The 16,568-nt window shown below is 39.6% G+C and overlaps 1 protein-coding gene across 3 annotated transcripts in view; it reads left to right on the top strand.

Moving 5' to 3' along the window:
* The window catches only part of LOC148018964 (Ubiquitin-conjugating enzyme family protein), a 46,264-nt gene extending 32,260 nt beyond the window's left edge, over positions 1-14,004 (top strand). For 2 of the 3 annotated variants that reach the window (XM_087701471.1, XM_087701469.1), the window contains 5 exons: positions 8,023-8,154; positions 8,320-8,411; positions 10,796-10,874; positions 13,307-13,399; positions 13,619-14,004. In XM_087701471.1, the coding sequence (XP_087557597.1) occupies positions 8,023-8,154; positions 8,320-8,411; positions 10,796-10,874; positions 13,307-13,399; positions 13,619-13,723 (501 nt within the window). In that variant the 3' untranslated portion in view covers positions 13,724-14,004. The remainder of the gene's footprint in view (positions 1-8,022; positions 8,155-8,319; positions 8,412-10,795; positions 10,875-13,306; positions 13,400-13,618) is intronic. The other variant, XM_087701470.1, reaches the window with a different exon arrangement.
* Positions 14,005-16,568: the final 2,564 nt, after the last annotated feature.

The raw sequence follows: 16,568 nt of genomic DNA, 5'->3' as shown, positions 1-16,568 counted from the left end.
CTTTGCTTCTTCAAGGTCACATTTGGACAAAACTGCACCTCTGAATTTGGCTCATGTAGGAGATGAGCTCGGACCTGATTATGCATAAATATTAAAATGGAACAAGTGGCAATTGGTAGTCCATATTCTAATATTTAAGGAACTTTGAAAAATTAAAATCAATAAAAATTTGAAATACAAATGCTCGGCTCAATGGATTACCTTGTTTGCTCCGCTAGTTCGCTTGTATGGGCAAAGCTTGCAAGTCCATGGTCGAGATCCTCCACCACTCAAAGGGCGGTCAGCATTTACTTCTTCCCACCATGACCAATCATCAGACCTTCTTCCTCGACCACCAACCCGACGAGCGGGGCGGGAAGATGAAGCCATTTATGATTTCAGGCTGAAAATTGAAGGTTCAAGTGTTGAGAGAAGGAAAAATTGAAGGCTGAAAATTGAAGGCTCGAGAGAAGGGAGAAGGCTCAAGAGTCAAGACTCACTTAAGAGTCAAGACTCACTCAAGAGTCGAGAGAGAAGGGAAAGGGAGAGAAGGGAGAAGAAGAAGAAAAGAGGAGAACTTGGAACTTGGAAAAGAACTTAGAAGGAAGACTCAAGAGCAGAGGAGAAGGAAGAGAAGGAAGAAGGTTCAAGAAAGAAGGAAGAAGAGAAGGGAGAAGTGAAGAGAAGGTAGAAGGAAGAAGTGAAGGAAGAGAAGAAAGAGAAAGAAGAGAAAGAAAAAGAAGGAAGAGGTTGGAGATGGGAGGAGAAAGAAGAGAAATAAGAAGGAGGAAGAGAGGGAAGAGAAGGAAGAGAAGAAAGAAGAAGAAGGAAGAGAATGAAGGTGGTTGGGCCGTTGGCCGCTGGGGGTAGGATGCAGGCGGGTCCCGGGAGCAGGATACAGGCGGGAGTAGAACTCGAAGAGCAGGATGCAGGCGGGAGTCTAGGTGCCGGGCGGGAGCAGAACGCGAAGTGCAAGCGGATGCAGAATACGGGCGATCGGGCGCAGGTAAGTTTCGCCTGCCATGTGGCGTTCCCTGTCCCGTTTTAGACAGGGAACGCAGCGTTCCCTGTCTGAAATGGGACAGGGAACGTTCCATCATTTGGAAACGCAGTCCATGACGGATACATTTCGAGGACGGCAATTCCACGTGCCGAGGGGCCGTTCCGGCCGTTTCCTGTCACTATGTCATAGACATTGCATTGATCTATGTAGAATTTAACCACAAAACCAGCAAATGCCTTGGACTGCATACGAAGCATTGTTTGCATATACAATGGATCCCCCCTTTTGTACATTTGCATATGATACAAATAAGTCACGAAAGGATGTTACGTGCTTGGAAGCTTCACTATCAAAATACCATGTGCTGCAATTTTCAGCGGCGACTAAAAGACCATGTTCATGTAAAGAAGGATCATACGAACAACGTACAATAGAGGCATAAGGCTGATCAATGTTCAAGCTTGTCAAATGTGCGATTGGATCCTTTGGATTTGCTGAATTTTTAGTAACACTCATGCTCGATTGTTTCTTCTTTTCATTTGCTATCCACTTTTTGCATGCCCCTTTTTTCTACAATAATTGCACCTCTTTTTCTTAGCACTTTCATCCTTGGTGCTTAAAGAGTCCATAGAAGAAGCTGTTTTGCCTTTACCCTTTGAGTTTGAGGGTTGCCATGACTTTCCTTTGTTTTGATGGTTGGCTGCAAATGCTTGATTATCCATACTTATGTTAGAGCAATTCACCCTTGATTGCTCTTCTTGCAACAATAGTGATACCAATGTATCAAATGTACATGCATTAGCATCTCCTTTTGCAAGTAAATGAAGTGTAGTGGCAAAACTCTGATAAGTATTGAGTAGATGAGCTAGGACCATAGATACAAGAGAGGCACTGGGTATAATTTCATCATTATTAGCAAGTTGCTGCGTGATGTCCTTGATACGTATCACCCTTTGTCATGTGCTCCATCTCAAGTTGCTTATGCAAATAGGCTACGCAAGCCTCATTGCACATTTGATACTACAAAGCAAGCTTATCCCAAGCATCCATGTGACTGAATATGCAGGTTGTTGCTTCATCATGTGTGCCCACATGGGATAATTAGTGCTGTCCAATTTGTTTTGCTCCCAAACATGTTGAGCAAATCATTTAGCCTTGCCATTGCTTGCTGAAATTGTTAGTATTTGGACCAATGGCTGTCCAAAGTCAGGACATCCTTAGGTGCTGTCCATATTCAATGGTATTTAGATCGAAGATCAAACTTGGCATCATCAAGTTGATTAATGAGGTCATCCATCGGTGGTAACAGATACTTATTTTCAATTGTCATTTTATTGAGATCTTTATAATCGACACTGAAGTGCATTGTGCCATCCTTTTTGCTAGGAGGATAGGTGCATATCACAAAGATTTACTAGGTTTAATAAAGTGTTTTGTAAGATAGATATGTAATTGCTTTTTTTCTCCTCTTTTGAACTAAACCTATACGGCTATTGAGAGACGGGATGGCTACTAGGCAATGTACCATGAGACGATGGAAGTTCGTCGGTGGGTAATTTAGATGGAATAACATCAATGAATTTGTGGACTAGTAGATCCATATGCTTGTTAATGTCGGAGTTGTTATCAACATTATTATTAAATGATAGAAAATTACATTGCAATATCGACAATTGAACTTTTTCAATAAAATGTATATACAACAACTTTGGATCATAAAAACACTTGCTGAATTCGAAGGTTGATATCATATTGACATTAGATTTTGTGAGCTTGGAGGGCGGAGAGTCCTTGATCACATAAAAACTGACCATTAAACTCAAATGAGATTACAACACTAGAGATGGAGGAGGACTAAAGTTAGAGTATGCTGAACGTGCAGAAGTTAGTGATAAGCTGCCAAGTTTGGGGTTGGGATATAAATAGTAGCACCAGCCCTAAATTGGCCAACTTGGACTGTGCAATAAATGCTGATATAGTCAGCCAACATAAAACTGGCTGACTAGTTGCACAAAAACCAAGAAATGTTGGCAAAAATGTCTATGTAGGCTCCCCCCTTTGGCAATGAAGATCAGGCTTACCAGCCATTGAAAAAGAAATGCAAGTAGTTGGTGTTGTTAGAAAGATGGATCTTGGGCATGGTAGGAGCTATGGAGGTTGGAAGATGAATACAAGACTCATGATGACATAGACAATGGATTGACTATTACAGAAGTGAATTAGGTTCCAAGATGGAAGCTTGGACTTATAAACACAATCTTGTATAAGAGACTGACAATGACAATGACATTAACTGAAAGAAGAAAGCATCATGATATATTGCATTCAACTCTTGAAAGTGATAGTTAAGTACAATGCTTTATAGTAACTAGGTAGTGACATTTTGCCTCACTGTATCTATGGGATTCAGGGCATCTCTTCTTGGAGCATACATCATTTGTCATATCTTTCAATACCCTCTCTCAAATGATGAGTTCCTACACTTGTTGCTTTTGCCACCCCTACATGATGACATGGCTTGGGAGACTAGCTCATAGATAGCCTAGTCAAGTTAAAGCTCGAAACTTTACATCTTTGGCAAGGTTTTTTTTTTAACAAAGCAAATTCACAAAGGGAAAAATCCACTATGGGAAAACACAAGATCTACTATGGGAAAGATGTAATGAAAATTCTTCAAAACAATCTGTCAGAGGAGTTGTCGATAGTGAAAGCATCTTCTTCATCTTTTTCATTCATGAATTGTTTTTAATGGTTACCATTCTGCACCTGTTGTGTTGTTTTCCTATGGAAACATTCATTGGCCATGTGCCTAGTCTTACCACAATAATGACATGTGACCCGATTCTTCTTGTTGGTGTTGAATCCTCGTCCATGTCCTTTTGCTCCACAAGTTCCCTTGGTGTACAAGAGATTGTCCTTTGAGATGATTTCTTTTGTATCCTTGTTTTAAGTTTACTTTCTCCATCAAGTAGAGAATGCTCAATGTCTTTGAGTGATTAGAAACTTTACCTAGGGTAGACACAAGGTTCTCATATGGTTCTTGATTTACACTTGCTAGTAGCACCAATATGGCTTCATTCTCATCTATGTTTTTCTTTAAAGTTGCAAGTTGAGTTTTTAAGCTCTTAAACTTCTTAATGTGCATGGTCATAGAAGAACTATTGTTTACATCTAGCTTATAGAATTACATGAGTAATTTTACTTTTGAGTTTTTGAGTTCCAAAGATACTATTAAGCTCATCCCATGCATTTTTTGCATCTTTAATGCTGGAGATATGGTGTAATACATTATTAGAGAGTCCCCAGGCAATGATGCCTGGAGCCTCGTTGTTTATCTTTTTTCACTCTTTTGACTTGAGTTGGAATTTTTCAACGAACCCGTCTTCATCATCTTCCTTGCCATCTGCATCTCCTGTATCATCCTCAAATAGATCCTAGAGGTCTTTTTTTATGAGATGGTACATTGCCCTTTCTTTCTAGGCGTGAAAGCCTTTACCATTGAATTTGGCTATTTGCTTAAGTTCAAACATTTTGAAGGAGATTTTACCGCGAGTATACTTGTGTAGTGTCTATCATTTTACAATGAGATTGAGGCTTACAAGAGATTTAATCAATTGGGCATTCCATATTAAAATCTTCATGTTTGTCATTGTAAGAACTGAAGTAAAACCAGCAAACCAGATGATCTTAGTATGAAAAGATACTAGTTGTGAAAAACTTAATGTCAAGCTTGATGATGCTTGATCTTCAGGTGGTTTTCTTGATCTTCAAGTGTACTGCTCCAAATCTTCTTCTTGAGGGTTAACTTGTTGGGAACTGATCAGATCTGAGTAATAGAGGGCTACTTGAACTGAGAACAGTGAGAAAATGAAGTGGAAAAAAGCTTGAAATAAAGAAGCTATGGTGGATTAGGGTTGCAAGAATAGGCCGATTGGTTTTTCAGTCATTGCGTCTTGTAGACGCAATAATGTGTTGAAATATTTGATGTGCAAGAAGCTTATAAGCCAAGCTTCAAATGCCCTCTATTCATAGGAGTAATGGTGGCCCGTAGAAGGAGAATGAGCTATACGACTGGAATTAGTGGCAAAATTACAGTGATGACGAAATCACGCAATGTTGGCTGCTCCGTGCATCAATCGATTCAATTTTTGTGATGGGATGAAGCGCCTTGGACTGTAGAGTAACTCTCTAGAAGAAATCGAGTTGAGATATGGCCTGTATAGATAGTTATGAAGACTCCAAGTGCTGCTGGTCTAGTCTGTCTATGGCAGACAAGAAGGTAAAGTGGAGATGGAGGTGAGAAATGAAACCATGAGCTAACAATGAAGTGACCAGAGGTAAAGAGAGACTGGAGGAGTAGAGTAGAGCTAAGCCATGCTTAGCTAAGCTCTGATATCATGTTAGAAAAACAGATCTAGAGCATGGCGAGAGCTATGGAGGTTGAAAGATGAATACAAGACTCATGATGACATAGACAATGGACTGATTGTTACACAAGTGAATTAGGTTCCAAGATGGAAGCTTGGACTCATAAATACAATCTTTTGTAAGAGACTGACAATGACAATGATACTAACTGAAAGAAGAAAGTATTATGATATATTGCATTCAACTCTTGAAAGTGATAGTCAAGTACAATGCTTTATAGTAGTTGGGTAGTGACATTCTGCCTTGCTGTGTCTATGGGATTCAGGGCATCTCCTCCTTGAGCATACATCATTTGTCATATCTTTCAATGAATAAGCCCTACACTCATTGAAAATGAGATACACACATATAGAATGGGTTGAAATAGTTAGAGTTCCTTTGTCTCTATCAAACTTTGATGGAGCTTACAACCTTGAGATGTAGACATTGCATTTTTGTGTTTGCCATACCGTTTCTTTACACGTTCCACTACTTGTCCCGCTTCATGACATATGGCTCGATACTTGTTTTGTGCCACTTTACTTTCCCTCTTTGTACGGTCTCCCTTTCTTCTATACAAAGAGCTTCTTTCCCCTGATTCTAAATTAATTTTCCTTGATATAAGCTCGTATACAACAGCTAAAGATAGTCCCAAAGTTGATCCCAACCATCTCCATCATCATCCTTCACTACTATATCATCAAATCTCTATATACTTCTCTTCTTTGTTGTTTTATAGGACATTACAGGGTAGCAAACTTGTATATTTAATATCTCTATTTGGAGCTTTTTTTTCATTTCAAGATTAGGAGAAAGCCATGTCAATGTTTAGCTAATCACCCATGAAGAAGGGCTGTTTTTCTCTCTCTTCCTACTCTCAGTTTGCGTAGAGATTAGTTGTATCGCCTAGTAAGTATATGCATGTGTGCATGTGTATTCTTTATATGATCTTGTGAGAAATAGATACTTCTTCTCACTCTTAGTTTGATTGTAAGTGAGATGATCTCTAAGGGACTTGGGATGAGTAGAAAAACATTCCTTTGCAGAAAAGGGGGTTTGCTTTTCTTCAACCCTCAACTTGTCTCCATCTCTTTTATGTTTCCATACCTATAATTTTCTAAATAATTGTCATATTTAGCTTCAACTATTCAATCTTTTTATTTTCTTGAATTGTTAAGTCTTGAAAATAAGTGAATATTATAATTTCGAGCATACTATGTTGTATGGTGTGTTTACATCAATGTATGCTCTCACCTCTCTCTATGTTGAGATGGCAAGCTCAACATGTGCGGACATTGATAATGGACTACTTGGTTAGATAGGTCCATATGTCCACAGTTGGTACATTGGTGGTCATTATGATTCTCACATGACCACTGACTTATCACTTACTATATTTAGTTAGTTACACCTACCTACAAATGGCATAGTTATAGCACTAGTCGATTAGTATAGTCAGTTATTTACTACTTGACCTAGTAGGCCACTTTTCCTTTATGTTGTATCTTATCTATACTTTGTGTATATTGTATTGTGAGAGGAAGAACAAAGAAAAATCAGCAAGAAAACGTTTTGGCTTCCATCTCTCTTCTTGTGTTCTTGAGTGGGCTTCTTCTTGCATGTATTGTGTATGTTCAGTGCAGTAGCTCAAGCAAGTCCCCCACCACACGATTCATGACACCCTCCACCCCAGGTTTAGGAACATGCCAATGATTTTTGGCATATGGACAAATCATTGAAATGGTGGGAGAAGTATCTTTAGGAGATTTCAAAAAGCAAGCTTCATCTCAAATCAAGACCGTTCTTATCCTTGATGCCTTGCTAGTGGAAGGCTTCCTTGCAAAGCGCGCTTTTGAAGATCAACTTGTGTTTGTTGTGGGGTACCAAAAGAAACAGTACATGATGTTCTTTGGGGCTGCCTTACCTCTTGGTTCCTCCTCAACCTCATCTTAGCATAGTTGAGAGCTCGCTTTCCCATTGGCTCTTTAGGGAAGTACTTCTCGCTCTTTGGCATTGTTCCTATTGCCTCGAGAACTTACCTTTGTTTGCTGATTGGGTGAGATATTGAGGATATGGCAGCATGTCGCATTCATGCTGTTTTTGGAGACCTATCTTTTGGCTTTTACATCTTCTTTTGGAGATCACTACAATAGTTGTCTCTCTTTGTGAGATTTACTACCAATGGTATTCACTTTCTTATCAATGCTTTTATGTATATTAGGTTCTTACTGAACATGACATCTATTATGCATTAATATAATTTGTTCAACTCAGTTTGATAAAGTGTGCAGCATTGTTCCTATTGCCTTGATTTTACTGATACGTGTTTGATTGTTTGAGATATTGGGCATTATGAGCAGTTTGGCAATCTTTCATTTACGCTATTTTTGAAGACCCATCTATCGACTCTTACACCTGCTTTTGGAGATCACTTCAATAGCCTTTGTTTGATTGCCTCTCTCTTCATGAGATTGACCACCAAATGTATTCACTTTTTTCTCAATGCTTTTGACATGTGTTATGCTCTCATTGAACATAACACCTATCATACATAAACATAATTTATTGAACTTGTTTCACCAAAAAATAAAATGGTGTGGTTGTGTGTTCTTTTGGAATTTGGAATGATGAAGGCACAAGAGAACCTGGGCATGGCTATGATGTATACGCTTGTGACATCTGCAAAAGAATGGCTACGAGAAAAGTATAACCAAGATGTAGATTCAAACTCGGATACAGAGAGTGGGGATGAAGCAAAAGATGAGGTTAGTACGATTTTCGGGTTTGACTTTGTCATGCAATCTATCATGCTTTTTGATCTTTAACAAGCATTGTGAATTGCCAATTCACTAGGGATCAATGAAATAGATATAGCTAATTGCTTATTTAATGATCCTGCCTTCACAATTTCTTAATGTTTGCAAAGAAAGGTCATTGAACCTCATGGTGAAGCAGTGACCATCGAGACTTTTCTTGCTTGGAGAGAGAAGTTTGAAGCAGAACAAGCTCTTGAGAGAGCGAGGTAAGCATTTATTTTCAATGCCTCGTCTGAAAGATATTTCATAGTTTTTCGTAAATCATTTATTTGTTTATGAGAATCTACTAGTCATAGGTAGTTACAGGTGGTTTTTTAAATTGAAGTCTCTCCTAGAGGAGTCTAACTCTGTAACTACTCTATATACTTAAATGAAACTTACTGGACTACACCTTTCTTGAATTGTGGGTTTAATGTTGAATGTACTTGATACACTTAATGGGACTATTTTGGTTGTCTTTCATGAATTGTAGGTTTCTGCACACTTTATTTTACTTTTACCTTTGTGAAAGAAACAATCTTCGATGATTAAAACTGCTTCACAGTGACTCCCTTACAAGAGTGCCAAAAGATTTTCCATTTAGATGTTGTTGCTTAGCATGTTTATCAAACTAGTACCTGTGCATCTTTCAACCACAAGAGCATGTGTTGCAAGCAAGCAGGCATGTTAGTTATTTTGATCAGTATTGGGCCACTTTCTAGACTAGTCTATGCTCCGTTGTATTTATAAACCACATTTCGACAATTCTTGCATCACTACACATTACCACTCATCTTGCTTTGACTTTTCATATCTTGCTAGAATGTGCATGTGCATGGAAGCTGTAATAATTGAGAAGCTTCAGGCAAAGGGATGATGGCAAAAATGAACTGGTATAGGTGTGAATCAAGGTAGCAATATATAGGCATAACATATACGAGACACAAGAACCATGGGTATCATCAAAGTGACCCACCTCCTGAAAGAGGGAAATGCTCTTATGTGCCTCATCTCCTCAGTGATAGGGCTCATAGCCAGGAGATGGCTACATGGAACAATGGCGTAGATAGGCGTAAAAGGTGGGAGTTCCATCTCAAGATATCCCACAAGGCAAGATACACCACCTTTAGAGAAGTCTTGTAGATCGCCTCTGAAGAAGCCTATGATTCCACCTTATAACACTCCAGTGAACATTGTAAACTAACTACTGATCACAGAGAAACCTGAATGCACAAGCAGACATCCTAGGATCGAGAAGACAGAACGTTGCACTATTAGGCAATGATAACAAGCATGAAGCAAGCTTGGAAAAAAGCTTTCATTGCTGAAATTCCTCATGAGGAAAATTTGTAAAAGGTCTGCTTCATCCAAAAGAACAAGCAATCAGAATCTCCAAAATCTCCATACTGGATGGAATCATATCCATCTAGGATGCGAATGAAAAACTGAGCATTCAAAGCAGTCAAGCTACCATGTCAATGAGGCTAGTAAAACAATGTAGACTCCCTTGCCCTCAAAAGACATCATTTCTGCCTGTGTTCCTTGCAAATTCTACTCCTTGTGGCTGCAGGGAGCACTAGAAAGGCACAAACTGAAGGTGGCCTGAAGACTCTTATGCTCTAAACTGTGTTTTCTATTCAATTCAATTATCACTAGTGATATGGATCACTCCCTTCTGTTCTTTGAGGTTGACCATATTGATATCTAGATGAATAGGAGTGTGTACAGTGTACTAAGTGGAATTGTTGGAAAAAGAGAAACAGGAAGAGAAAACTGGGTCTCAGACTGCTGCCAGAATCTTTTGGTTGAGGGAAAAGTTCAGGTATGGGGCAATTATGGTTGATGTTTCATTCAGCTGAACATTTGGATAGGTTACTGGGTGTTATGATGTGGGGCCCCAAATCTGTCCGGTAGCCAATCAAATTGAATGCTGTTGACTCAAAAAAAGGTGTACAGCCCATTTTTTGGATCTGGAACTTATGCTCACTTTTCCACGGCTGACTTACTTACCAATATACCCCAGCATGTGCCTCTGGGGACAGGGGCTTACTCAAATTTTAGGTTTGGAGTGTTTATATCTGACACAAAAAAGAGAAATCAGAAACAATGGTACAGCAAAATCTGATAAGTTTTAAGATTTATGTATGCTTGATGAAAGGACAACAAGATGGAAGCTCATACTCTATTCTAAGAAAAATATTATTTCTGCAAGGGATGTGTCTAGGGTTTGAAATCATGTACACAGCCACACATTCAAATAGCTTCAGGTTTGAAGCAGATAGTGCTATTTCAGTTAGTTTTTGGGTTTTCTGAAAGATAATTATGGTATTTGGCTATTGACTTACTTCTATAACTTTTACCTCATTCATACAGATCCTTTCAAAACAAAGTGGGTTTGCTAGTCTTTACAGATTACATAATGCAGATGCAGGATTATTCACCTATTTATTATCATTAAATGCTTTATTTCCTACTTATACAGCTTGGTTGCCTCTTTATTTTCTGTCTTCCTTTCATTTCTGAATGTTGAATATTTAATTAGTTTTCTCCAGCTTTGGGCTTTGACAAGTAAACTGACTGTTTTTACATGGCTATCTTCATTTCTAAACAGACTCATTCCTGATTCAGCTCTCATTGCTTCTAAAGAGAAAAGACTAAGCGGACGAGCATGGTTTGAAAGTGGAGCAGTGGTAAACATTTCACCACATTATCTTGAAATTACTTCTAATATTTCTTCTCAGGTTTAAGGTAATATGAATGTTAGCCATGCAAATATAGTGAAAAGCAATTGAGACAGGATGCAACTGTTCAAGATCCTTGCACATAAGTACTTCAGGCTTTAAAAAAATCATTCTAGCCTTTGCTTTTGGGTTTACTTTTTAAGGCATGAAATACAAGACAATTAGTCATAAGTGGACCATTTCAACTGATCTCAGAAGAAAATCATTCAAGATACTTGTACCCATCTGGCATCTATGCATTGGTAATCAGTTTGTAAGCACTAGGTCCTATATGACTACATGATGATATCATGCACTTTGTCAGTATGGGGGACATGCTCTTGGTGGGTGACTTTATTGTACATTCCGGCTCCTTACAGACATCATTGTATGCTAAGAGGGACTCTACATATATAGAGCAACCTCTAGAAGAGATGGACTTACTGAGAACCTTGTAGGGTAGAGGTTATTCGACATATGTATACTTGCCTTCTCAGTGACCATGCCCTCCATGCAGTTAGATACCTGAGGTATCATTTTACATGTGAAACAACTAGATTATACAATAGTGCTGTATAGGATGGTTTACACCTGCACGGCCCCTTGGATGAGCTTAGGAGAGTCTTGATAAATATACTTCACAAGTCTGTAGTGTATGCATTTCCACATAGCAAAGCTTTCTAGGGCAGACCTTCATGGAACACAGCCTCCCAAAATAGCTAATACAACAAAGAATATTGTGAGACTAGAGTTAAGACTACATTGGGAAATCTCATTGGGGGCTTGTACACATAGCTAGACAAAGAGGAATCCTAGTATGGATGATGGAGTGCAACTACCTGGCTAGGCGTGAGAAAGAGATCTACAAACTACTCTTGGGGCAGGTTAACAAGAGAGCTTGGAAGATGTTTAGGGAGAAATAATTGCAGCACCCTTGAGCCTGGTCTTGGTTCACATGTTTGACAAAGCTATTTGTGAGGTCTTCCTTGACAGTTGGGCTGATCACACCATTATACCTCTCTTCAAGCTTGGAGACCCCATGATTCTTAGCAACTATCAGAAGGTTATGATTGGCCGTTGAAAACAACCTTTGGAAATAATCTAAAGGGCAGTGAACATAAATTAACTTGCACACATGAAGTAAATTAACAAATCAACAAAAGACTCACTTGTCAAAGAAAGTGATGGGACACCATGCACTCATATCATATTATAGAGACAGTAGGGTTTGCGGGGAGAAACATAGAGTGTACGGCAAACATTGAGAGAAGAAACCTTAGAAGAAGAGTAATGTATGATGAACACTGAATCATGCTGATACATTGGAGCACAATTTTGTGTACACAATGAAGGGAGCAAAACGCAGTCCTCCCGGTAGTAGAGTATAGAAGTAAGTGCTGAATGGTAAAGGGCAGCTGCAGAGGGAGCAGAACACAATCCTCAGGTGCCACTGGAGTGGAGAAAGAAGAAAAACGACCACGGTCAGACCTCAGCTGGAAGCTGTGCATGTTGCCATAGAAGTGACCAGCTGCAACAATGCAGGTCAAATCTGCACAGAACCTGGTTGGTAGGAGGGGGAAAACTGTCGCCAACCAGCTGAAGGATGTGGACAGATGGGTGATCTGATCTGCTCAAAAGCGCAGCCTGTAGATGAAGAGATAAGGTGCCTAGCAGGAGATAAGGAAGAATACTTCACGAACTATAATGTCCTCCTAGTCCGTGTGTGATTAGCAGCAGCAAGGTTGAGGAGTGAAGAGAAGAATGATGGATGATGAGAGAATGAATGTGTGTGTCAGAGAATCTATGAGAGTATGTGCCCTATTTACATGTATTGGGTAGTCTTGAATGGTGCCCCAAAATACATTTGTATCTTTGCAACACCAGAGCCACATTTGGCTTGCTTTATAACTTAATTGAGTTGCTTACAGGGCGAAACTTTCAAATGATCATTATGATCATAAAACCTTAGGTGTAAACTTTCAATTACTGAAAGTTTCACATTTCACCTTGTCCCTTTTGCCTTGTTCTTATACCACATAGCTTGTACAGTTGTCCATTGCATGCCTCAGTGTTTCTATGTTCTGTGAAAGATTCAAGTGTATATTGGAACTGAGTTTGAGGCTTATAACAGCTGGGCCCTCGTGACCAGTTTGTGGTCGGCGGGTCTTCTGGCAATAACCCTTGATTCAATTTCTAATTTTACATAGCATTTAGCACATTCTAGAAGCTAGAGCTTTTAGACCTAGCAGTATCTATGAAACAGTCATGTCTAGATCACTTGCATTCTAAAATGTATCAGAGGATAACATTTTTCTCAGGACCTCCATTGCTACTGTCTGGTAGAATGTAAACAATACCTGCATGTAGCAGTTGAATGATAAATCTTCTCTGTGCGTGGTGAGAATTTTGCCAGAAAGGAGCAAAACCAGTTGTGGAGGCAGCTGATGAAGAAGAAGATGAAGATCTTGATTTTGAGGAAGACTTCGATGATGAGGGTAAGCTTCATGTTTTGCAAATGTGATTTCCACATTCATGTTTAATGTTCATGTGTACACTGGCGTGTGCACCAGGTAGGCTAACAACAAGATGTTGATGCATTTATGTGTGTTTAGCTTGTGTGCAAAGTTGCAATACCAAAATTTAATCTTCCTAAAAACTGAATTATTTCTGTCTGTATTTGTATGTCATATTTTTCAATGTACTGATTTTTGCAGATATTGACGAAGATGACATGTTGGAGCATTATCTTTCGGCAAAATCAGAGAATTCTTCTTTTCGAGCTTAGGCCCAAGTGTTCTTATTGCATTATTACATTTTGAATATTCTTTTGTAGACCACACAATCACCTCGTCTGACGTTCTCGAGCTATTATTTGACTGACAGGCTTGTACATACAAGTAAGATATACAGGTCATATATGGCCGATAGTTTTCACGGTGCCATTTATATCTTTACACAAGTTATCTAGGAGGGTCTTGCAACATTATCATCAACTACCTCCAGGGGAGGTGGGTTAGTATTTTGGTCTAAAATTGAAATCTCTATTCCAGAATACTTTGGTCTGGGTTTATATTCCTTTTAAGGTGATGCTTATTCAAAATTCCTCTTCTATTACTTGAAAGCCTCTCTTGTTAGTGGTTTTGTGGTATCATTGGCAGATATTTCATTCATTATGGCTAATGCAAGTATATGCCATGTGCAGAGGGAGAAAGCAAACAATGAACTTCATTTAAGTCACTCCTTAAGCCCTTCCTCCCCTCTTAGCTGTCACTGCCTGCACTCTGTCCTGCTTGCTTTGTGCAGGCCCCCTTCTTGAGTACAAAAGAGCTGCATTAAACTATATACATCCCGACCAAAATCTGATAACTGCTAATTTTGAAAGTTGAAAACTAATAGCTTTTCATTTGATGGAGAGGTTAGTTTCATAGTAGGTTGCTCAACATTAGCTCATTTCCTCCTTAAAAGTGCTTTCCTTTCTTGTTATTTTACCTCACGTTCTTATGAACGTTTATGTTGATGGCTTGATCTCCACTGTCAAACGGTAAAACCATAGCGACTTCAGTTCAGAAATTGTGAACACAAAGTAGGAGAAAGTCCATTGCGGCCTGGCTACGTCTGCATTTAGGTAAAAATTGAGGGTCGTTTGTGCTCCTAATAGCATGGGGGACAAGTCTCATTGCCAATACGAGTTCCGAAAGTTCTTTCATTTCTTCAGAGAATTTTGACCACAAGAGACACGAAACCTTTAGGTTCAATGGTTCCTGCAATTTGGGGACCTCTACTCTGTAGACTTGCAGTAGACCAGTTAACAAACTATATGGCATTCTTCTTTTTATCAAGCACCTGTCATGTCACACAAGTTGGAACAGTCCTGGTACCTTTGCAAGTAACTGCTGAAGTCATATTGTATACAACATTACTACAACAAGGCCAGGCCTTTCTTCTAGGTGTAATAAGTTGAATATAGATGAGCACATTCACTTTGTGGAAAACTGTTCATTGTTGACCCTGGCTCAGGGGCAAGTCTGAAGACCATAGGGATGCTTCTTTATCACGTGAAAGTCTTGGTCCATAGCCACCGTGGGGTTCGTGGACAAAAGACAAACAAGAATACTTGAAGGCACTCTGAATAGGACTTTTTGGAAGGCTGATCATTGTTGCTCAGGGCTTCAAACATGGGGATGGGATGGGAGTGGCACGGAGAGCCAGAAAACGGCTGTGCCATGTCATTATGCTTAGTGGAAGACTGATCGTTGTTGACTCTTGGATAGGTATTCATTTAAGATTTATCTTCTGATTTAGGTAGGTTCGTTTGCTAGTACCAAAGCTCAAAGTTTGAATAAGGGGAAGATGGGGGCAGGGGGGGTAGCCTTGTCCAATAGATCCTTTAAGAGGAAAATACTCCAGAAAGAATACACATTCATTTCAGCCTATCTGAGGCGTTAAGTCCAGACAAGAACTTCGTTTCTTGGGCATTCTTGTGGAGAAGTCTTCCAGTCCAAGATACATCTCCCCCCCATAAAAGCTTTGTATCCTCTTCGATTCCACTCAATCCTAATTACAAATATAAAAAGGTGGATAGGTGATGGGTCTCCAACTTAAAAGCATGTCTTACTATAGAATAAGGGCTTTGGAGTGCACCAAAATGCATGATGGTGGGTGAGGAAATTCGTAGAAAGCTTGAAATGATTTAGTTGGCAATCATCTAGTTGCGAGGGCCCCTAGCTGTGGTGTGCTTGTGAGAACTGTCCCATGGCCTTCAATTTCTCATCACTATAGGTTGCATGATCCTCATTGTCATTGCCACTACCTCATGGTACATTCTTTGTTAAGTGGTGATGACATGCTTCCATACAACCATTTGCTCCTTGTATTGGCTCTCCCATAGGAGGGTACTACCCAGATTAGTTGCCATGCTTTGTAGCGTGACCAATCATGCTTATTCTACTTTGCTTGCCATCCTTGTTGCTTCTTGAGCAAGAGTGGTCTCCAATGTGGTTTATAGGCCTACGAAAGCGCTTTGTAGTTGGGCATGGGCTTGCTTGACATTTGTTAGCTCTTGGGTCAACCTTGTCACCTTGTTTTGTCTCTTGCTCGAGCTGCATTATAGTTTCTCTTGACTTTATTCTCATCTCTTCTAATTGCATCTATCTCCCCAATCTCTTGGGTTTGTGTCTTCAGCTCGTCAAGTTCCTTGACTTTGTTTTCTAGCTGAGCTTGAAGGTCTTGTTGTTGTAGGGTGCTATGCTCTTAAGTACTCTCGGTAAGTATCCATCACCTTATCCAACCTAGCATGTAGTTCTACACTATTTCTCCATACCTTAGCTTTTTCTTTGGAGTTCCTTGCACAATTGTTCTAAGGTAGGCAAGTTTCCTTCTATGATTGTAGCTTGATCTCCTTGCTCTTGAGTGCTAGTTGTGGAGTCATTAGGTTTTCCATTGGTCTTGGAGGTTGCTTTTTCTACTAATCTCCTCTTTTTTAGCTCAGCTTGCATAGCTTGGAGCATGTTAAATATCAATCATGGTTCAGTTGGGGTCCCTAACCTACCTTGCTCTTGCCTCAACTCGATGTTTCTCCTTGCTTGTCTTGAGGTGTGTTAGTTTTGCTAATGAGCTCTTTCTCCCTCCTGTATAGGTATTCTTCCTTCTTGTGTAGTTCCTCTT

The sequence above is a fragment of the Lygodium microphyllum genome, chromosome 20 (assembly GCF_053477565.2).
Source record: "Lygodium microphyllum isolate KBCC chromosome 20, Lygodium_microphyllum_v1.1.10, whole genome shotgun sequence".
In the NCBI taxonomy this organism is placed as follows: Eukaryota; Viridiplantae; Streptophyta; class Polypodiopsida; order Schizaeales; family Lygodiaceae; genus Lygodium; species Lygodium microphyllum.
This window is presented reverse-complemented; position numbering and strand designations above follow the sequence as displayed.